At 44.1% G+C, this 24,091-nt stretch overlaps 1 protein-coding gene across 1 annotated transcript in view; it reads left to right on the plus strand.

Moving 5' to 3' along the window:
• Positions 1-3,819: 3,819 nt before the first annotated feature.
• The window catches only part of Atosa (atos homolog A), a 75,851-nt gene continuing 55,579 nt past the window's right edge, over positions 3,820-24,091 (plus strand). Inside the window, exon 1 of the mRNA XM_059268243.1 lies at positions 3,820-3,841. Within this exon, the coding sequence (XP_059124226.1) occupies positions 3,826-3,841 (16 nt within the window). The 5' untranslated portion in view covers positions 3,820-3,825. The remainder of the gene's footprint in view (positions 3,842-24,091) is intronic.

Genomic DNA, 24,091 nt, shown 5'->3' on the forward strand with positions numbered 1-24,091 from the left:
CCTTTGTCTTCATTACCTCTTCCTTGCAGTGATGGGATCTCAGGTCAGATAAGCTCTCTACCATGGAGCACATCTCCAGCCCTTTCAAATATGTTTTGTTTGGGTTTTTAAGATAGAATCTCAAGCTGGGCGGTGGTGGCGCACGCCTTTAATCCCAGCACTCAGGAGGCAGAGCCAGGCAGATCTCTGTGAGTTCAAGGCCAGCCTGGGCTACCAAGTGAGTTCCAGGAAAGGTGCAAAGCTACACAGAGAAACCCTGTCTCGAAAAACCAAAAAAAAAAAAAAAAGATAGAATCTCAGCTGGACATGGTGGCACACGCCTTTAATCCCTGCACCTGGAGGCAAAAGCAGGCAGATTTCTGTGAGTCTGAGGCCAGCCTGATCTACAAAGTGGGTTCCAGGACAGCCAGGACTACACAGAGAGGTTCTGTGTCAAAAAAAATAAAATAAAATAAAGCAAAAAGATAGAATCTCACTCTGTGGCCTTGGTTGACCTGGAACTCATTGTGTAGTCCAGGCTAGTTTAGGCTAGTCTCCAACTTACAGCAATCCTCCTGTCTCAGCCCCTGAGTGCTAGGATTTCAGGTGTTCTCTCAACATTTTTCTATTCTTGCATATAATTATATTTATTATTGCAGAAGGATGTGTGTGTGTCTGTGTGTGTGTGTGTGTGTGTGTGTGTATGCATGTAAATCAGAGAATAACTTGTGGGGGTCAGTCTCTTCTTCCACCTCGTGGGTCCTAGGGCTGGGGTGATGGTACTCAGGCCTGGCAGCATCTAAGTCATTTCATCAGCCCGTTTTTCTGTCCTTTATGCTTCCTACACACTAAGCAGGGTGGTGCTGCCGAATCACACCTCTTGCCACCTCTTCATCCACAAGCCTTCTACAACAGCTGTTATCCCACCGCAGCTGGAGTGCTAAATTATTTTGGATTATCTGTAACTGTTCTGTCTCCCATTACTAAGGTTAACTGAAAAGCGATTGCAGAGGAAGTCAAACTTCTGTTCCCATTTTTAAAAAATTGCACAAAACATTGTTAAATAGTGGAAGGTCTACCAGGAGTTAACATTTGTAGCCACCACTATATCAAAGAACTCTTTCCATTGCCCAAACGTTCACTTCTCATGGTGGAACATTGCCACGACTAGAGTATGCATCTTTCCATCTCTCTTCTGCCCTGCTCAACCCAGCTTTGGAGCTAAAGTTAATAACTTCAGTTGTGTATGCTATTTTATGGTACATGTCTAATCATCTAGAAATATATTACTTATTCACAACAGAAAGTCCATGTATTTGATCTGAAGCAAAATGATGATGATGATGATGATGATGATGATGATGGCTGGAGAGATGGCTCAGCAGTTAAAAACACTTGTAGAGGACCTGTATTCAGTTCCTAGCTCACATCCTTCTGTAACTCTAGTTCCAGGAGATCCGACGCCCTATTCTGGCCTCTGGGTGCATTGCATGCATGTGTTAACAGACAAAAACACAAGCAAATACTTACATTGTTGAGTATGTATTGTTATTTTACTTTTCCTTTGGTACTAGAGATTTGAACCAGGGCTTTGTGCATGCTAGGCAAGCGCCCTACCGCTGAGCAGTATCCCAAGCCCTCACTCATATACGAAAAATCAAATCAAATCTTCAATAATTACAGTAGTAATAATAATAAAATTGCCAATTTCGTGCTTTACAAAAACCGTGGGTTAAAAATCATACCTCTAGCCGGGCAGTGGTGGCGCACACCTTTAATCTCAGCACTCAGGAGGCAGAGCCAGGAGGATCTCTGTGAGTTCGAGGCCAGCCTGTCTACAGAGCGAGATCCAGGACAGGCACCAAAACTACACAGAGAAATCCTGTTTCGAAAAAACAAACAATAAACAAAAAATCAGACCTCTAAAAATTTAGAAACGGGAAACTATAGAGAGATGAGAGAGAGTCGACCACAGTTCGCTTAGTCCTTCCTGTTGTGATTCTCATATGCAAAAAAAAAAAAAAAAAAAAAGGTTCTTAAAAAAGTGTGGTTTTTTTCCAATGAAACTAGAGCCTTGCAATGTTGTACTTCTTCATTTGGGTTTGTCTTAAACTGAGTGGCTAATAGCTGCAGCCCTCGGTGCTTTTTTTAGCGACAGCAGATTCTTGACATCTGTTTGTGTTTAAGGGATGACACAACATCGGAACACGCAATGTCACCGTGTCACATTGTTATAGCACAACAAGAAAATTACAGCTCCCCAACAATAACATGGTGTCAGAAGTGTCCGCTTGGCGGTGAGTCAGTGCTTTAGAAGTTACACGAGCTATTTTTAGCTCTTCCAGTGTTTCTGAAGCTTGGGTCCTAGCAGATAGGGAAAAACCTAGGGGTGCAGTGGGAAGGGGCCTTCCCTGGTCCCCAAGCTCCTTTCTCTGGTATGTATGGCCCCCATTTTCCTTTCCCGGCCACATCAAACACGGGCTCCATGGGGGAATAGCATGCATTGAGGGCTGGATTCCAGCTCTTCTGCGCCAGGCCAGCATCCCTGTGGAGGAGGAGACACTATAATTATCTTCCCGTCTGGGGTAAGCCCTGGGGTGACATCTCCCTGGTGACCCTGGTGCACTCGGGGCGCAGTTCCATGGCTGCTTGGGTGCGCGGTGCAGGTGGCCCCTGTGGGTCCCGCGTCCTCTGAGACACCCCCCTCCCCCGGGAAGACCGGTCCCCCAAACTCCAGCTCCGGGGCGCGCGGCGGCGGCGGCGTTGCCATAGCAACCGGCGCGCGCCGCCTCGGCGGAGGAAGTGACGAGAGTGGGTTGGCTGTTGTTGGGACACGTGACCCGGGTAGTGTTTTGACAGGGCAAACAGTGAGAGAAAGAGTGGAGAGCCAGCGAGCGAGCGAGCGAGCGAGGCGGGCCGGCAGCGAGCGGGGCCGGTGGATGCGTGGGGCGCGGCGGCGTCTGGGCGTCTAGGGCGTCTCGGCGGCGGCCGCGGGGTCGCTGCGCGCTGCGCTCGGGGAGGCGTGGCCCGGATCCGGCACGGAGTGTGATGTGAGCGGCCGGGCGGCCGCGGAGAGCCGTGCCGGGAGGAGGAGGAGGAGGAGCGAGGAGGAGCGAGGGGGTCCCGGAGGGCTGCGAGCGGGCGGGCCATGGGAGCCGCTCCCGGGTGGGCAGCGCCACGCGTGGGTCGGCGCGGCTGAGGACATGCCCGGGCTCTGCTGCTGCTGCTGCTGCTGCTGCTGCTGCTGCTGCTGCTGACCGGCTCCGGCGGGAAGCCGGCTCCCCAGGCCTCGGCGAGGCTAGCCAGCGGGGAGACCCCGCAGGTGAGGCCCGGGGACGCTCCGGGGGCTGCTGCGCCCCGGCCCCCGCGGAGGTGCCTCGGTGCCCCGAGGGTACTTGACCGAGGGCTGCCTTAGCGCCTGTAGCCCGACTCTTCCTCCTCCGTGCCTGTACCTCCAGGGCATAAATAGATCCTGCTTGTGCTTCCGAGACGCTGTGTCAGAGGAGGACACCTTGGCCTGGAGAGCGCAGGGGCGGGGAACAGGGGTGCTAGGCCCGAGGACGCCGGGGGAGGCGGGACCCAGACTTGAGCTTTTTTTTTTTTTTTTTTTTTTTTTTTTTCCTTCAGACCTGCCCAGGGTTCTGTCACTGCAGTCTGCACCAGGAAGAGGCCTAACTTAGTAGTTTTCTTGCAAGATCCGGGGGTTCAAACAAGACCCGATTGTTTCCTTTTTTTCTTTTTTATTTTTTTTATTTTGATCTCTTAGCGTTTGGAAAACGAAGCCGAAGCCGTTGCGTCAGCGGGGTGCCGGTTGGAAGAACCCACACCTGTGTTTTGGATGCGAAAATGAAGCCGGACCGAGGTAAATGATTTATTTAAGTAGGGCCCTGAGTTGTGTTTTGTTTCTCTGTCTCCTTTTAGAGGCGTTAACCTCATTTTCCGCAGGATCAACTATTCCAGTGTCAGACGTGACAAACAGTTTCTGTGAAGATACCAGCTGCTTGGGAAGAGATGGGCTTATGGAGTAGGTAGCTGAAGTCAGACGGGAAGGACCTGTCCTTAGAGAGTGTTGGGTCTGTGGCAGAACGTAGGGTCAAGAGTAGCATTTGTGAGCGGCCACAGGCTGAGTATCCGTTTTAGGTGCGGTTACTCATGTTTTAGGTAAAGTCAGTCCAACTTTAGAAAAGTTTCCTAACTTTTGAAACTCGAGTTTGAACTTGATAAAGAGTATTACTGTGTAATCATTTCTGTTTCATGAGCTGTTTTTTGTTTTTTGTGGAATTTTTAGATAGGGTTTGCCAAGTTGTCTAGGCTGGCACAGATCTCACCATGTAACCCAGGCTGGCCCAGAACTCACAGTGTTGGCATTACAGGCATGCACCACTGTGGCCCTTCATTGGTTCATTTTTGTGCTCTAAGTGAATTCCAGTTGTTTTTAGAGTACCCCAGCTTCCGTCTTTCAATGGACAATGAAGGGCCCAATTTTTCTATTCTAAACCTGTATTATTATTATTATTGTTGTAGTTGTTGTTATTTTTGGACTTTTGGGACAGGGTTTCTCTGTATACCCCTGGCTGTCCTTGAACTTGCTCTGTAGACCAGGCTAGCCAGGAACTCAGAGATCCACCTGCCTCTGCCTCCTGAGTGCTGGAGTTAAAGTCACCACTGCCTGGCTCTAAACCTACTTTTTTCAAGACTTAGAAAATAATGTGTATACCTTGCTCCTCCCTCACCCCATTTTTTGAATGAAAAACAAACAAAGGGTGTCACAAGCCCAGGAGATGCCTCCGTGGGTAAAGGTGCCACCGTACCTGATGATCTGAGTTCAAACCCTGGAACCTACAGGGTGAAGGAGAGAACCAGAGAACCAACCGGAAAGTTGTCCTGTGACGTCAACCCATGCACATTTGCACACAGTGCACATACAGGCCCAGTAAGTGAACATTTTTCACATAATAAAACATCTTAAAAAGGAAAAGCATATCACGATGTACCCCAGGGTACATCTGCCTCAGTCTCTTTAAGTGCCAAGATTACAGCCCCACAACACCACACCAGCCTCGTTTTTCTTTTCAAAGACTTCAAAAGTTGTTTATTAGCCTTCTGATTAAGGATAAGGACAGCTCTGAGGAGTGTTTGATATAGTATTAGTGGTTAGGAATGAGCTTCTTAGTCAGATGTGAGTTCGAGTCCAAGAAATTGTGCAGTAGGTATTATCGTGTTTGGGAGGAAGGACTAAAAAACAGCACTCATTCAAATCTGAGATCTCAGGACTGGAAAAAGGGATTTATCCTCCCAAAGTGGATTTTCAAGAACCTGTGCATGAAAACGATTATTTTTTTCTCTATATATATTTTTCAAAATGATTAGAAATACAAATTGTCTAGTTTAAAATATGTCTTCTGGTCAAGGAAGTAGTGGGAGACAGCTATATTTAAGTTCATGCTCTACATTAGTTTTTGAGTGTTTTACTGTTAACTCAGCTAAGTTTATAGTTCTGTCTGCAGACATATCTATCGGGTGCATTGCCGTTGAGAGGGTTGCCTGTGTCCCATGCTAAGTTTAGATTTTTAGATTACATCAGTGACTGTGGAAAAACTGGTACCAAGGTCAGAAGCTGCATCTCAGAATAAACAAGCAAATAAAATCAAAGTCACTGTTTGTCTTGGATTCTTGTTAAAAAGTTGCTTTAAAGCCGCTGCAGTCCAACAACAGCATTGACAACAGCAACTTTATAAAGCTTGTTTTGTCTTAGGTAAAACTGTAACTAAACAATAAAAGGTTTAGTTAGGTACTGATACAAGTTGATACGGAAAAGAAATCCACTTATCAAGATTCGCAGAGAAGTGAGAGTGAGTGTCTTTCCCTTGAAAGTTGTTGCTCCCTTTTATCATTCTCAGGTTTAAAAAAAAAAAAAAGTAATCCCAAATCCAGTGTTGTGATTTTATTCCAGAAAAACGTGAACTGTCACTGGGAGGTGGTGGTGAATGCCTTTAATCCCAGCATTTGGGAGGAAGAGGCAGGTGGATCTCTTTTGAGTTCAAGGCCAGCCTGGTTTACAGATCAAGTTCCAGGACAGCCAGGGCTACACAGAGAATCCCTGTCTCGAAACACCAAAACCAAACAAACAAAAAAACCAAACCATGAACTGTCTGGTTCATGAATTAAAAACAACAACAACAACAACAAAAAAAAACACAAGATTCAGAGTAATTACAAAGTCTTACTTAACAAACTACTACAGAAACACTAAAGCAAGTTTTTCATAGATCTTTTCATTGTTATGTGCAATGTGCTCTTGTACGGTCTCATTTAGCCCAAGCTAGCCCTCAGCTTCCTTTGTCACTGCGGCTGACATCGAGTGCCTAAGTCTCCTGCCTCTACCACCCTAGTACTGGCCTTTACTTCAGCAAAAACCAAGAGGGGCTGGAGAGATGGCCCAACCGTTGAGAACGCTTGCTGCTCTCCCAAAGAAATTGAGTTCAGGTTCCAGCACCTACGTGGTGGTTCACAACTCCCAGTCACTCCAGTTCCAGGGGACCCTCTTCTCCACCTGCCCCACACACACCGAGAGAGAGAGAGAGAGAGAGAGAGAGAGAGAGAGAGAGAGAGAGAGAGAGCGAGAGAGCGAGAGCGAGAGAGGGAGAGAGGGAGAGAGAGAGGAAACACAGTATAATTCAACCTTAGTTGATGATAATGGGAGCTGCTGAAAATTGCAGCTGTGTGCCACGGCAGGCCTAGAGAAGCTAGGTAAGTTTGTGATATTTTCTTGGTGTCTCTTAACTTCAACCACACTCTTACCTGTTTGTTCATATCTGGTTTTATGGCCCCCTGTATCAGCAGTCTCTGATGATAATATACTTATTCTTGTTCCTTTAGTTTTTTTGCTTATAGTCTGTGTCCTGGAGAACTAGATGATCCTACCTGATGCCAGGATCTCTGTAAAATGAAGGTGAATAAGAGACTCTCAGACAGGCGTGCAAGAACTAGAAAAGTGTCTGTTTTAATGTAGAGACGTGAAACTATTTGCTTAGTAGGGTACAGCTATGTCCACCCTCATTTTGAGACAAGAGCTCACTGTGTAGCCCACACTGCCCTGGGACTTGCTAGGATGTCTGTAAGTAACTGCACTGGGAGGCCCTTACCCTGTGACTGGGTGTGGCATTTGGTTAGCTGATAAAAAACAGTTCAGTGGGAATCACAGAAAAATCACCGTGCTTTTCATTTCATATCCTCTGTTTTTTCTTCTTCCTTTCCTGTTTTCTTTTTCTTTAAAAAACTTTATGTGTATGGGTGTTGTGCTTACATGTATGTTCGTGCATCATGTGTGTACCTGCTATTCTGCAGAGGCCAGAAGAGGATATCAGATTCCCTGGAACTGGAGTTACACACAGTTGTTTGTTTGTTTGTTTGTTTGTTTGTTTTGGGTTTTGGTTTTTTGAGCCAGGGTTTCTCTGTGTATAGTCCTGGCTGGCCTCAAACTTGCTTTGTAGACCAGGCTGGCCTCGAACTCACAGAGCTCTGCCTGCCTCTGCCTCCCCAGTATATCACCACTGCCCAGCTACACACAGTTTTGAGCTACCGTGTAAGAGCTAGGATATGAACCTGGGTCCTCTGCAAGAGCAGTCTGTACTCTTAACCACTGAGCCATGTCCTCAGCCCTTCATTTTTTCTTTTTGGTACTAGGAATTAAACCCAGGGCCTGTACACTCAGTACCTTTGAGCTATACCCTATCTCTGTGAACCTTTGGAGGGTGAAATGGGTCTGCTTTTAGAGTTGGGTGTAATATTTCCTAAGTAAACCAAACCAGGACATAGGTAAGATCTCTAGCTCTGACTTCTGTAAAGTGGAAGACGACTATGCAGATCAGTCTAAGGTGGGAATCTCACATTTTTAATTATTCCTAATTTTTACAATTTTATAGTTCTTTTGTATGTACATAAATCGTAAGTTTGTTTTAGGGAGAGGGGGAGTTTATGTTCATCAAAAGTGTATTTTTGGGGTTTGAGGTATATAGCTCAGTGGTACAGTTAATATACTTACAAGGCTCAGGGTTCAATCGCCAGTGTGCATATAGATGAGTGAATGGATGATGGATGGATGGATAGATAGATGGCAGGTGGATGATGGATATATTTATGGATGGAGAATGAATAGATGAGTGGGTGGGTAGATGGATGGATAGATAGATTGACTGGCTAACTTGTTCCAAAGTGTTCAATTTGCTTTTCACAGTAGTAGTTTTTGAATGCATGGTTCCTTGGGTTATTTTAATGGAGAGAGTGGCACAAATGGATTTAGTAGCAAAAGACCAGATTCTTCTAGATTTTTGTAAATTATGTATCTCAAGTAGTAAAACAGAAATGTTCAGGCAACCAGAACATGCACATTATCTGCTGGTGTTGAGTGTATGCATGTGTAGGTACCTTATATGGTAGGTAGATGTAGTCAACTCTGCCTGTTAAGTAAGTTGAAGCTGGAGGTTTTGTTTATATACTCAATTAACATGTTACTGTGTAGCAAATAGCTACATTCCACTATCTTTGTACAGCAGTATTTTACTAGTAGGTGAAGCATGATCCTAATTTGTCTCTATGAATCCTCAGACTGAATTGGGGTGGGGGAGCTCCTGTCTCCTCCTGCCTTATATTCCTGTCTCTACATCCTGAGTGCCGGGATTAAAGGTGTGTGCCAACACTGCCTGGCCTCTGTGGTTAACTAGTGGCTAGCTCTGCCCTCTGATCTTCAGGCAAGCTTTATTTGTCAGAACACAAACAAAATAGTATAGAACAAGTAGGCAAAAACATTTTTCAAGTTCCAAACAGTTTATAACAGACTTGGGTAACAATGGCAACATAGGTCCTTAATGTTACTTGTTAGCGTGCATTCTGGAGTCAGAGTCTCCTTTCTCGTTGCTGCCTGTTCTTCCTCCCATCCGCTTCTGTCTTCTCACATATGACCTCTGAGAGTCGTTGACACATGGTAGGAACTCAGTACACAACTTTCACTGTGGGTGCTGACATGTTGGTCAGTTGCAAACTGTACTCAGCAGAGGTAAGAGTCACTGTGCAGTCAGGAGCCCTTTGTTTTGTGTTTTGTTTGGTTTGGTTTGGTTTGGTTTTTGTTTTTCAGATTTCTCTGTGAAGCAGTCTTGGCTGTCCTGGAACTCACCCTCTAGACCAGGCTGGCCTCAGTTGTTTTGTTTCTTCAAGACAGGGTTTCTCTGTGTAGCCCTGGCTGTCCTGGAATTTGCTCTGTAGACCAGGCTGGCCTTGAACTCACAGAAATCTGCCTGCCTCTGCCTCCTGAGTGCTGGGATTAAAGGCACCACCACCGCCAGCCTGTAGCCTTTTAATATATAGCTGTCTGGGAAAACATCCAACCTACAAAGAGACACATGACGTAAGAGTGTAGTTTATTTCTTTATACCGTCATTTGCTGTTAGAACTACCTTAATATCTGTCTGAGGAGTACTGTGGTTAGAATAAGTTTTTCTGGATTATAGGTTTTTAAATGGTGTTACCTGCTGAGCCCAGCTGGTTAGCTACAGAGGGTAAGCTGCTCTGCCTTGGACTCAAGGATGTACAGCTTGGACCTGGCCCCAGTTATACAAATATGGAGTGTCCCAGTTATACAAATATGGGAAGTCTTTCAAACATGATCTTTGTGTGGAAGTAATTAAAGCATATTCCCACATGTTATAAAATACATTAATTTTGTCTATTTTAAGTGCTATTTTGGTTCATAGAAACTTATTAAAAAGTAAGACAAACTTTAAGTATCAATAAATCAGTTACTTAAACATACTGTGTTTCAAGTCATAAACGTTTTGCAGATCATGTCTGATGCTTGAATAAGTACAAAATTTGATCTACAAACAAAACTTGAAACAATTGGATATTTTTTAATTTAAAATGGGAGGATTATGCTCTGTCTCTCTCCCTTTTGTTACTATCTTTCACACTTTGTCATTAGTCTTTGCATTGCCGTGGCTTTGGACCTGCTTCTGTAGACACAAGCAGTCCTGTTCTCTTTCATTAGTGCTCTGCAGATAGCTGAAACAGAAGGAAGACGTGGTTAGGTCTAGACAGTGTGGCAGGGGACTCAGGTGCATTCCTCTTGTGGTGCGAAAGGTCCGTTTTTGGCCTGTGTGAATCAAACAGCAGAAATGACACATGCCGGAGGAGAAGAAATGCTAGCTACGTTGACTGCAGTCTTTGGCTGAATTCCCGGAGGAGGGCAGTAGTGGTGTTAATAACAGCTGATACTTGGGCCTTCCATGCAGAGACCATGTTCTGTGCTCTTTCCAGGTGTAACTCATTTCCTCTGCACAGTTACTCATGGATGTATCTGTTAGCACCTTTGTTGTGTAGAGAAGGGAAACTAAGTCACAGAGAATTTGGTTTCTTTCTCTTTTTTGAGACAGTTTCTCTGTGTAGTCTTGGCTGTGCTCAAACTCACAGAGATCTGCCTGCCTTTGCCTCCCAAGTGCTGGGATTAAAGGCATGTGCCACCACTGCCTGGTCAGAATTTTGGTTTATTACATAAGGTATCCAGATAGTAAAAAAGGTGAGCCCGAGTTCAAAGTGAGTTCAAGTATGTGTTCATAGCCTCACTGGTAACAGTAATTTACATTAAAGTGTTATAAGATATAACTTAATTGGTGGGGGAAATAGGCTTGAGGGAGTCTGCTTTTAAGCCTGACAACCAGAGTTTCATCCCTAAGACCCACATGGTGAAGGGAGGGAACAGACACATGCCCCCCTCATACACACCACAACAAACAAACAAACAAATGTAGATGCTGGGTAAACCAGCAAGTTATCTCTGAGCTTCGTGACTCTGGACGCTGCCTGCTTCTTGGTTCCCGTGTCTTTACAATGGGCTTTTTAATAAATAGTACCTTGGCTTAGAGTTACCCTGAAAATTCAATAAGTTAACATACATAATGTGCTCAGAACAGCAGCTGCCACTTAGGGAGCATGCAAATGTGAGCTGCTGTTGTTGCTTTTGGACATTTTCTAAGGACGAAGCCAGGCATTTAGAGAAAGCTGGGAGAACTGAACAAAGGGGCTGATTCAGCTCCTGCTTCGGAGTGGAGGTGATCTGAGCTGAGAGCCGGCCACCCCGTCAGTCTGTCACGCACTTATGCTGATGAGCCACGACACATCAGACGCTGTCAGATAATTGCTGGAATAGTAAAGGGGTGGACAGAGAGGTACCCTGTGTTTTTCTTGTCATCCAGTGAAAAGGAGGTGATTTAGTGGACTGAACACTGTCATTTCTCTGTCCAATGAGGAAAAAAAAATAATCTGAGGGTAGACTTGAAAAGCTAATGTATATGTACAATGAATAATTTAAAATTTCATTTATCTGTAAACAGTGATGAATCTGTGTGTTTTGAGCATTTTATGTAAAGAAGCCCAGGAAAATTTTAGTTGTTTAATCAAACACCATTATTTCTATTTCTATTCCTTCTTCTTTTTCTTCTTCTTCTTCTTCTTCTTCTTCTTCTTCTTCTTCTTCTTCTTCTTCTTCTTCTTCTTGTTTCTTGAGACAGAGTATTACTATGTATCTCAGGCTGGGCTCAAGCTTAGAACAATCCTCCTGCCTCAGTTTCTGGCGTGTCAGGATCACAGGTTTGCACCACACCTGGCTTTGTTTATTCTCTGGCCCCTCTCATCTTTACATCCGATCATGGCAGTGTCTTCCTTCCTTCTTTTTAAAGTGAGAACACTAAACTTAGAGTCACCTACTCCTGGTGCGTGTATGATGGAAGGAAGGTACAGTCTTCCTTTTTTTCCATTCAATAACTATTTATGATATTAATTACATTAATTGTGTTGATTTATTACATTCATGATATTTTGTCCTGATACTACTGTCCGTTCGTGGGGCTTTTCCATCACACAAGGTACAGTCTTTCTTTGCAGGTGATTCTGTCTTTGCTTAGATGGGGGAAAATGCAGAATAGACCCAAGTATGCCAAGTCAAACATCTCCCAGTAAGTACTCAGAGGCTGAGGCTGGAGAATTGTCACAAGTTCAAGGCCAGCCTGGGGCTACAGAATGAGTTCCAGGCCAGTCTCGACTGAAGAGGGAGGTATTCTATCCAAAGGAACAAAAACAAACAATAAAACCAGAGCAGTTCCATCACTATGTCTGAGGTTCCTGTTGGCCTGCCTGGGAAAGAGTGCAGTTCTTAACCAGAGCCACATGCGACGCCTGAACTCCAGGTAGAGGTCTGAGGGAGCTTCCTCAGCAGATGAAATACAAGCTTTGTTCACGTCTTCCCTTTGTTTATGCCCCGTGCCACTGGCCCTTTTTTGGATTTTGATTATCACTCAGGGTCTTAGATACATTTTTCCTTTTATCGAAACAGCCCTTCTCTCCAGCATCCCATGATGCTCCTTGTTTTTCTCTTCTATGTCATTTTTTTCAGAGAGGTTTTTTTTTCTTCTGACTACCCTAATGTTCCCAACTCACATTAACTGTTACTGTTGATACGTCTATTAAACTAGATGTCTCTTGCTATTCTGTGTCAGCATTCTGTGTTCCTTTGGTAGCATTTGCCAAACTTTGTAACTAGTTATCTTTTTCCTTGTTTGCTGTCTGTTGACACATGAAGCCATAGCTATCTTCCCTGACTCATCAGTTTTGCAGAAGGAAGGTGTATTGTACGTGCATAGGCTGTACTTAATATACAGTTGTCAGATGAACTAATGAATGAGTGAATGGCTAGTACACATCAGTGTGGAAGAAATGGGAGCAAGAGAAGGTAGTTATCGTTGACACCAAATGAAATTCTTCCATTCTAGGTGTTTGTTTGACTTATAACTTTGAGGCTATTATCACAACTTTATACCTGATTTTTTTTTCCAACTCATTTTAAAACATTTCTCCATTCCAGGATTGAGGGAAAAGGTATTATGTCCCTCTCCAGGTCTGGGAATATAGGATGTGGCCACCATGCAGTTTCAGGCAGTGCTAGGGATCAGACCCAGGGCTTCTTGCATGCTAGTTAGCCAAGCCCTCTGCTACCAATGGGCTACATCACCAGCCCAGGAGCTTCCTATTGAAAAAGTGTGTGTGTGTGTGTGTGTGTGTGTGTGTGTGTGTGCGCACAAGTGCGTGCGCTATAGAGCCAAGTTGAACTGAAATAAAACAATATAAAATAAGAAGTAGGCAAAGGCTGTTTGCTGTCAAGTGTCAGTGGTCTCCAGGTTATCTGATTGGCAAGTGATCACAAACAGATATGTAGAGGAAGCTGTGATCACCATCCCCATGCTCAGTTTCTTCCTGTTGTTGTTTTAGGAGGGAGGGAGTAAATAGGTGAACTTCCTGTTTCTAAGCACACGGAGGCAGGGGAGTAGATAGAAGAGCAGGGGAAAGACTTGAAGGATTTAGAGTTGAGATAGGGGCTGCCCTGTCTCTTACTGGGTTTTGTGACTTGGGTCAAATCCCAAACCTGTTTTCTCATCTGGAAAATGTGCTTGGCTCAGTATTGGTTCTGAGCTCAGGTGAAAGGATGCGACAAAGGACTTTGTAAGCTGTGGAATGCTATAATAACACTCCTGGTTTACCCTGAGGGTTGGATCTTTTGTAAGTAGCTGAAGTGTTCCCAAGGGCAGTCAGGTGCTTCACAGTTGGGGCTACTCTCCTAATAGCAATTCACACATTTTAAAAAATGAATTACTCCTTGTTCCCTGACTTAAGTTACACCAAGTATAAGTCATTTAGATTAGCAAATGCATATTTAATTATGCTTTTTCTTTATTTTTAAGGTTTGAGACAGTGTCTTATTTAGCCACTTGGACTGGCCTTGAACTATCTTCATAGCTAGCTAGGACTTGCCCTTTGCCTCACCTTCAGAGTAGCAGCCTGGTTAGATGCTTTTCCAGGAGTATTAAACTGTGGCCATCCTGTAGTCAGGCCCCCTTAGCTGTGTGATCTAATGTAACAAGAGTGAAGAACCTGAAACTTAATGATCAAATCTGGACTGAAATGCTATCTTCAGGGGCTGGCTGGAGAGATGACCAGTGGTCAAGAGCAGTTGCTGCTCTTGCAGAGGACCCAGGTTCAATCCTTGGCATCCACATGATGACTCGGCTTTCTTTAACTTCCATGCACTCACGTGGTACACAGAGAATAAATAAATGTAATATTCTAATACCAATATTTGCCAGGCCAAAATGACCTTTAGACAATTACATTGTCTGAGTAACAGCTCTTTTTGCTCTAACACTGTCTACCTGAAGCCTTTTGGAAAGTGAACTGAGAATTTGGCAATGGCAGGAGCCATATGCTTCACACAGGCAGGGGTGTGGTTAGCTCACTTGGCTCATGGGTTTCAAGACCTAGCCCACCCATGATACAGGAAGGGATTTAGGGCTGGCTCTGGTTTTTGTTTTTCCCTCAGCTGTTCTGAAGAACTGAGTATTTCAGAACTCTGTTATAAAAACTAGTTTTAACAGGCACAGAGGTCAACAGACCTTCTGTCCCCATCAACATTGGGTGTGCTGTGCAAGCTAGAAGTAGAGACCGGCATTGGACTGTGCAGTTTTAGGACAGATGCCACAGGAAAGGGGAAGCAGGGTAACTTGGGGCACATCCAGCTGTTTCTGGGTGGTGATCATCAGTCTAGAGTAACACTAGGGCAGAGAGGTTGGGGCAGTGGTGGGCACTAGGAACTTGGTGAAAAACACAGAATGATGAACTGTTAATGATTGACAGCATTACCTAGGATTCCAAAGGACTTGGACCAGGCTCCTTTCCTTCTCTAAGCCCAGAATTCAGTCCTGTTTCGTGGTGCTGTGAGTAATAGCCAGTGTCAGTTAAAACCTTTGGGGGGAGAGGGGCACAGAACTGGTCATTAATGGGAATTTCTATGTGTCATTTTGTGATTTGTTAGGGTTGTAATGTAAAATAAAATACTTTAGTGTTGGGTTTTTTTCTCTTTTAAATTGGAATATTTGTTCCTATAGGTTATTTATTCCTATAAGGTTATTTGTGGATTGAATGAAATTATATGATAAAGAAGAACTATATGCCGGGCGGTGGTGGTGCACACCTTTAATCCCAGCACTTGGGAGGCAGAGCCAGGTGGATCTCTGTGAGTTCAAGGCCAGCCTGGGCTACCAAGTGAGTTCCAGGAAAGGCGCAAAGCTACACAGAGAAACCCTGTCTCGAAAAACAAAAACAAAAACAAACAAAAAAAAAGAAATATATATATACCAAAAAGTAATCAGAGAGTTATTTATTCTTTTTGTTTGCTTTTTTTTTTTTAAGCAGGGTCTCAGCATATAGCCCGAGCTGGCCTTGAACTTACTGTGTAGCCTAGGCAGACCTTGAACTCAACACACTATCATACTGCTTCCACTTCCAGAGTTTTAGCATTGCAGGCTTCACCACCACAGCTGGCACAGGAGCTATTCAGTGTCTAAGCATGTATGCTTCTATGTCACCCGTGTATTCTCCAGCCATACAGATGATGAGGGCAAGGCAATGGGAATCTAATGGAGAAAGGGCCAGAAGCATCAAGGCCAGTACAGTAAGTGGTCTGATAACAGCTGTGCCTGAGTGTGGGAGCATGTGCAAAGGGTACCCAACTGCTGGGGTCTCAGAGAAGTCCCCTCAAGGTCATAATAAAGAAACACACACACACACACACACACACACACACACACACACACACACGACAAACTCAGCCTTCCTTGATTGTGGAATTCAAAATTTGGATTTTTGTGGCATTGGTTTAATGTTAACTAGCTACTTCATCTGTAAAATCCCAAATGATTAGGAATCCCTTCAGTTTTTTGAGGTCTTGCTAAGGAAAGTTGTGGTTACATTGGGGAGCATCTGCAGCTCTGACTGTCTATCTTGCTGCAGTCTTCTGAAATGAGCTGATAGCTGAGTGAGTGTCAGAACAGTGTCTCTGTCAGAGTGCTTTGGGGTAATTGATTGCAGCCAGGAAGAAGGATTTAAAGGTATGGATGGTCTTTAAGAAAACACAGCAGCTGTGTTGAGCCTTAAAGACACATATTTGCATAGACATAGACAGACTTTTTTTTTTTTTTTTTTTTACAATTATGGGTTGAGATGGCTCAGGGCACTCTAAGGAGAGAGATGTAGTGTGGAGGTATATGGTGGTTTGAATGACAATGGTCCCCATAGGCTCTTAGGGAGTGGCACTCTTTGAAAGGATTGGGATTTGTGGCCTCGTTGGAGTAGGTGTGGCCTTGTTGGAGGAAGTATGTTACTAGGGGTGGACTTTGAAGTTTCCAGTGCTCAAGCCCGGCCCAGTGCCTCTCTTCCTGCTGCCTGCTGGTGGGATGTAGAACTCAAAGTTACCTCTCCAGCACCATGTCTGCTTGTCTGCCACCATGATGATAAAGAACTGAACCTCTGAAACTGTAAGCCAGCCCCAGTTAAATGCTTTCCTTTATAAGAGTTGCTGTGGTCATGGTGTCTCTTCACTGCAATAGAAACCTTAACTAAGACAAGGTAGAAGGCAGAATCTTGGACTGAGGGCTAATTTAGGAGTAGAAAAGATTGCGTTTTTAAATGTCAAGCCAAGGACTTTGGGCTTAATCTGTTTGACAGTGGGCACTAACTAGTAAGTACTTTGGGATGACTACAGAAAACTTCTTTGTTGGTTTTCTTTTTCTTTTTCTTTTTCTTTTTTTTTTTTTTTTTTCCGAGACAGGGTTTCTCTGTGTAGTTTTGGTGCCTGTCCTGGATCTCGCTGTGTAGTCCATGCTGGCCTTGAACTCACAGAGATCCGCCTGGCTCTGCCTCCCGAGTGCTGGGATTAAAGGTGTGTACCACCACCACCTGGCTACTACAGAAGACTTTTTAGAAGAATCATTGAATTTCATTTCTTTAATTTAGCCATAAGCAAGCCTAGAGATACTACTATTTGACAGTCTTGAAATCATGTTTTAGATCGCAGAACTACGTTGTGACCTGTACTTATGAAATTACTCAGCACTAACCTCTGCTGTTGGCTAAATTCTTTCTCTCCTTGGTTTGTTCTACTCCTTGCCTTCATTCTTTGTTTATGAACACGAAGGGTTAGTATTCTCTATTCTGAAAGTTCTTGAACTGCTAGTGTGGAGCACAGGGCTAATAATCGTGTGTCTGCTATTTTATGATACTCGTGTCGGAGCAGTAAGCTACACTGTTATTCAGCCACAGGTTCTAACATGTGAGGAGAAACACAGATGGTAAGGTGGGAAGGGGAGAGGTTCCTTCTCCCGGTCTAGACAGTCGTTTGCAGAAGCTCAGATAAATTCTGTGGAGTTAGATGCCCTGTGAGCCCTGAGCATGGCCGTCCCTACAACACAGGTAAGCTTCCCTGGCTGTGTTGAGGAGAGGACAGGCACGCATCATTCCTTCCCCAACCACAGAAATCGTCTCACAACAAAGCTTGAAGGAAGGGAAGCTGATGGCCAGCAGAAGAGGCTTGTTAGGGTAGGAAGAGCATGAAGCAGGAAGGTCCTGGGTCTTAGTTCTCTCACTGTCTGTGCAAATAGTCACCACCTTCTTTATCCAGGATCCTCTTCATCTGATGGTTAGATGAGATGACTTCAGGGGGCCCCTCTAGGTTCATTGTCCCTTCATTCATAACTCCTTTCTTAAATGTTGTTTCTCTGGACATGTCTACTTAGAAACTGGGAAGGATCTAGACAGACTGTTGAGAAAGTGTGTTTTCATCCTAGTACTGACTATGCAGAGTGAACACTGGTCCTGGAGGTGTAGTGTGCTCTAGCTTCTCATCTAACCTTGACCTGTGCCTTTCTGATGACTCGGGTTGTAGAGTGCAGGTGTCTACCAGGCACTCTGAATGGCTCGGATCAGAGGGAAAGCCTCGGGTGACATGCACAGTGGCACAGATTAAATTCCACTATGAGCATCTCAGCCCCTGAAAGTGCTTTTGTTACTCTGAAATCAGTCTCAGAGCCATTCAGCTTCTAGAAACCCGAGGGAGAAAGGCTTTTGGAGAACGTGAAACTCTAGTTAAGAAAACTAGAATTTGGCTAGGCGGTGGTGGCACACGCCTTTAATCCCAGCACTCAGGAAGCAGAAGCAGACAGATCTCTGTGAGTTCAAGACCAGTCTGGTCTACAGAGCGAGTTCTGGGACAGAAAGAAAGGAAAGAGGGAAGGAGGGAGGGAGGGAAGGGGTGGGGAGGACAAGGTTGGAGAAAAGAAGTAACCTCTCCAGCTGTTAAAGCTGGTCTCAGATTTCCAGTCAGCCCGGCATTTGTTGTAGGACCTGCTTCCTGACAGGGCTGTTGTAGCAATCGGTGGAGGTGAGCTGTGGAAAGTGTTCAGTCTACAACTTGATTCTAAACAGTTTGCAGTTCTGTTGTCTACTGCTGTGAATGTCAGCATCTCTTTAGTACATAGGTTGAACACTCTGAAAGAAACATACAAAGGTCAAAAGAGGCTGAGATCAGAGAGAACATGGTTAAGACCTCTGTGAAAGAACAGAGGGCAAGAGGGAGTGAGCTTTGCAAGGAGTGGGGCAGAATGTTCCAGGGCAAGGTGTCTTGTACATAGGCGCTGAATTTAGGAAGAATCTGGCCTCCTCTAGGAACTGAAGGAAGACCAGATACTGACCACACTTTTTTGCTTCTTTAATCTGTCTTCTCCAAGGGAAGAGAGTGTATCCAAGCCCTTGGCTGTGTCTCTCCTTCCAGCCACAGAATTGGCTTTATATTGTGTTTATAAACCACTCACATGCCCATCTCTTCCTTAGTCAACATCAGCACCTTGAATGAGTGCTTTCGCTCCCTTTAGACAGGGGTAGGCAGGATGCAGTAAGGGGTTTGATTTGCTTAGCCTTGGTGTGTATTAGAAGGATCTCATATTGCCTAGCATGGCCTTGAACTCCCTACATGGCTGAAGATGGCCTTAAACTCCTGATCATCCTAGCTCTACCTCCTAAGTCCTAGGATTACAGGCATGTGTTGTTATGCTTGGATGTTCATATGAAAAATAAAATGAAGATATTAGATCACCTTTTTAAAGCATATTCAAATAATTTCAGAGATGAATAGTCGACATTGCTGCCCTGAGACAACGTTCTCTCTGCTGCCCAAATCACTTGTCAGTCTTTGTGCATGCAGTGGTGGCTAATGTCTTTTTCCTTATTTATGAGGAAAAAAATGGAGCCAGAGAGATGTCTTAGTGACTCCTAGCACTTGCTGTTCGTGCAGAGGACCTGATTTTGGGTCCTGGCACCTAGGCCAGAAGGCTCATAGGCACCTGTATTTTCAGTTCCTGGGGATCTGGCACCTTCATCTGGCTTCTGAGCACATCCACACTACACACATACAAAAAAATATATATTTCTTTTTTCAATGACAGTTTTGGTTTCTTGGTTGTTTTTCAACACATTAATTCTAGTATCTGCTCTCTGTGGCTTTTTAAAAAATTAGTTAACTAAATAATTTAGTGCAGCACAGTGCAGTGCTGGAGGTGGAGCCTAGGGCCTTGTGCATGCTAGGAAAGTCCTCTACTATTAAGCTGTGTCTCCATCCCTGTTTCTTTTTGTGTGACCCAGGCTGACCTTAGGCTGCCTGCCCTGTCTTCCTGTCTCAGGGTTCTAGTGCTGAGATTACAAGTGTGTGCCGCCACACTAGGCTCAGTAGGTCTGTGTAACTGTTGACCTTAGTTGATTTTTGCTAAAGTTCTTCCAGAATTTAACATACTGAATCTGTCACTGACATCAGCTCCTGTTAATAGAGATGACAGTATATACATCAGTGACAGGCATAGGGCTTGGAGTTGTCACTCACCAACTGCTTTAGTTTCTTTAGGCAGCCTCTTAATCTTCAAAATACTGTTTCAGGAACAGAAGAATAGGTAATTATGGGCTCTTAGCTCCATGGAAAAGCTTTCAGGAAAAACATCGATTTATCAGCATAAAAAGTCTTTATTGGTTCTAGCTGACTTGAAAGTAGCATGCTTTGCAGTAACAGGTCATTAGCAAACCCCAGAGTGCACCTGTGAGGAAGTAAAGGGGGATCCATGTGCTCCTTGACACACGTTTTATGTAATAATGCTGAAATTAACCATGTGTTGTAGGGTATTAAAAAGAATTCTTATGCCTGATCTTGACACTTATTATATGTGACTAATGTGTGTGCAGATATTATTAGACAAAGTGTTTGCCCGGTAGCTTAGATTAAAATAACCCCTGTTCTAGCTCATTTTAAACAATGTAGTATGAACGGTGCCAAAAGAACCGGCTAGAACATTTTCTTCTCTCCAGGATCTCAGGTCTTGTAAACAAGGCTCTGCTCCTGCAGCCCATCCAGGTCATCGTAACCCAGACCGTGCCCAGATGAGGATGCCAATTAGGTCCCTTTGAGTCTTATTATTATTTATGTCAAAAATGCTGTTGGCTCTTAATAACGAAGTATTTCAGGTGCTCTTTTGCCACTCAAACCATCTCAACAAACACAACTCAGCGTGTGCATGGAAGAGGAAATGAATGTGACTGGCATCTTGACTTATCCCTAGACTGTCCCAACAGCATACTATTGTTTTTAATTTTCAGAAAGACTTAGCTATGTCCATAACTGTTAACAATGTTGAATTTTAACTATTTTGTTACCTTTCTTGCAACTTAATCATTATAAGGTATTTTATGTGATGCTGTTTAAGCAATGTAAAAAATAAGAATAGAAACCTTTGGCAGTCAAGATCAGCCTCATCCATTTGTTATTTATCTGTATTGCTCTGTGTGTATGTGTGTCCGTCAGTGTGTGTCTGTGTCTGTATGTGTGTGTGTCTATGTCTATATGTGTGTGTGTGTGTCTGTCAGTGTGTGTCTGTGTCTATATGTGTCTGTCTGTGTGTATGTGTACATGTGAAGAGGTATTTTGGGAGGAGGCTCTGGATTCCTTTATTGTAGCATGGACCTCATGTATCCAAAGGTAAGGAAACTTAAAATACTTGGGTGGCTCTGGAAATCCATCCGAGGGCATTGTACAAGCACTGACTGCTACTGAGCTGTGTCTCCCTGCCCAAGAGAGACTTAACATTCTTGAATTTTTTGAAAGCCAAGCACTGGGCTAGATGGTTTGTGGCATTAGAGAAATCATTTTTTATAACTTTATAAATAAATAAGCTCAGGTAGTTTTGCTAGGACAGTGTTTAAGTGGAAATATTGCAAATCCTGAGAGCATCTGCCCTGAGTGATCTTCCCCGTGAGGTTGGAGTTTGTGGGAAGATGCCTACACTTCCCTGCCCAGGCTGTCTCAGAAGCCCACCGTGGGAGGTTACAGATTGTGTAGCACTTTGTAGCTCTCCCACTGTGTCTTGTTTGGCCTTCGCCCTCCGCTCCTGGAGCATTCAGAGCTGCACTTCATGCACAAAGCTGGCTGGAGGCCAAGTTGAAATCTGGGCCTCTCAGGTCAGTTCCTTCTCATTTGCTTCACTCCCCTGGACGGAGGGAGTGACCTCTGTCATGAAGTGCAAGGTTCACCAGCTGACCCTTTTGTGTCCAACTCATGTCTTGCTGCATCCAGGCTCCCTGTGTCAGGACTGGTGTTTTAAAGATAGATGGTTGGTTGGGTTTCTGTTTTCCATTTATCCTCCCCTTTTGGCTTGGCCCTTGCAGGAGCTTGGAGCACTCTGCCTATGGGGTGCATCCCAGCCTGTTAGCAGCTTTGGTGTGTAATGGGCTGCTGTAGTGTCAAATATTGGCTAGTAGATAGAAAATACCAATGTGAACATTCTGTGTTTAAATCTTATCCTTGCTGGGTGGTGGTGGTGCATGCCTTTAATCCCAGCACTCACGAGGCAGAGGCAGGCAGATCTCTGAGTTCCAGGCCAGCCTGATCTACAGAGCGTGATCCAGGACAGGAACCTGGACTGGAACCAAAACTACACAGAGAAACCTTGTCTTCAAAAAACAAAAAAACTAAAAAAAAGAAAAAAAAATCGTATCCTTGTGTGAGGCTGTATTTGCCTTTTGGATAGATGGATGCATGTGTATAAGAATCATTGGTCCAGCCTGGCGGCACAGGCCTGTAATCGTAGCTACTCATCATTCAAGGTCTGCCTGTGTGCTACAGTGAATTCAGGGTCAGGGTAGGCAACATTTTGAGACCCTGTCTCAATTTAAATAAGTAAAAATTGCAATGTGATAAGCAACTGTAATCCCAGCACTTACAAGACTGAGGCCGGGGGTCACTATAAGCTCAAGGCCACCTTGGCTGTACAGTGAGTGTGAGGTCAGCCAGGATTAAATAGCAAGACAAAAAAGAAAAAAAAACTATGGCTGTATTTCTGTGGTAATACACTTGTCTAGCATACTCAAGGCCCTCAGTTCAGTCCCCAGTTTCCTCATCACACTCAGGTTCTGGGAAGGATAGCTGTGTTTAAGCTCGAACATAAGACACAGAAAGAACTATATCAGAACCCTAGTTTTGTCTACTTGACTCTGGTTACCTGGGCAGGTAACAAGTCAGTTTTCTCAGTTGGATAAGAACTGCCTGAGAGTGAGAGGAGGTGGTTATGTAACAAGTTGGGTGGCAGCTCCTGTGTAGTGGCTCCCTGATGTATACATATGCATGGTAGTTACTGAACATACCCACATTGAAAGGTCCTTTTTGTTCAAGAAGTATCAAAGCTTGTATCCAAAGTATCGTAGCAGTTATTTCTGCTAGCAGGAAACAGATATCTAAAACAGTTGGCTTTTGACATTCTTCTATTTTCTATTTGGAATGAATACATTGTTTTAAAAACCGTTATAAAAGATGAGCTTGCCTGTCAGTTTCCTTGCATGAGGATAACAAAAGTAACTTCCTGAACTGGACCACATGCTAGTGTGTGTGTAGGTGTGTGTAGGGGGAGCGGGCGGGCAGAGACCTAAGGACAGAAGCCAGCCCTTGTGTAGCATCTCTGTGTCTAGACTCTTGGCCTACAGATGGAGATCTGCAGAGTTGGCGCGTGCTGTCAAGCATATCCATCATAGCTTTGTTTACTAAGATTAGCAACCCAGGGAGAAGCAAGACTCCTTCAGAAAGATGGAAGGTGCTCTTCAAGATGTACTGGACCGGCAGCACAGGGGAGGAACCTTGTAAAGTAGACTTTGTTTGTTTAGTTTTTATTTGTCTCTCTTTTTTGCTTTTTTCCAAGACAGGGTTTCTCTGTGTAGTTTTGGAGCCTGTCCTGGATCTCGTTCTGTAGACCAGGCTGGCCTTGAACGCACAGAGATCTGCCTGGCTCTGCCTCCTGAGTGCTGAGATTAGTGTGTGCCACCACCACCTGGCTAGTTTTTATTTTTCAAGGTGGTGTGCTTCTTGGAAAAGGTTATTAATTTATTCTTATAATCTGACTAAATAAATACAATGTATTTTCTGAGTTCCCTCTTTTTCTTGTTTAGTAGTACTTATTTACTTATTTTGGTCAGAGTCTCATGTAGCCCAGACTGGCCTCAAAATCTGATTCTTCCTGCCTCAGTCTCCTAAGTGCTGGGATTATAGATGTGCAGTACACCTGGCTTGGGAATTCTTTATGCTGTTGGTCCACACTATAATATCAGTAAACACTCAGTAGCATAAGCCGTTAATTACAGTGCTCAACAGCTGTAACTGAAAGGAAGTGGTCCCACTCTACCTAGGGGTTACTAGTATTGGATTTATTTCCAAGATAGAGTCTCACTGCATAACCCAAGATAACCTAGATATTGTGATCCTCTTGCATCAGCCTCTGGAATGTTTATATTGCCCGTTGTGTTCTACCATGCTCAGCTATGTTTTATGTGGCTCTTCTGTTTTTTGTTTGTTTGTTTTTTGTTGTTGTTTTAGAAAGATGAGAAAAAGTTAATTTTGAAATACAAATTTATTAATCCAGATTTTTAATGTGATTCCCTTAGATGAGCCAGTTTTCTTATCTGAGTAGTGGAAATAATACTCTCTATTCATTTGTGTTTTATTCATCTCCAGTAGTTTGGAAGTAAAATTAAATTATGTGGGATTTAAATTGGCATGATGCTGGGTGAGCAATTGTAACATGCAGATGTGATACTGCCATTTGAAGGGCATACAGTGTGACGGAGGAGACCCCATAAAGTGGTCATTTGTCAGCAGCCT

This window comes from Peromyscus eremicus, chromosome 7 (assembly GCF_949786415.1).
Source record: "Peromyscus eremicus chromosome 7, PerEre_H2_v1, whole genome shotgun sequence".
NCBI classification, from domain to species: domain Eukaryota; kingdom Metazoa; phylum Chordata; class Mammalia; order Rodentia; family Cricetidae; genus Peromyscus; species Peromyscus eremicus.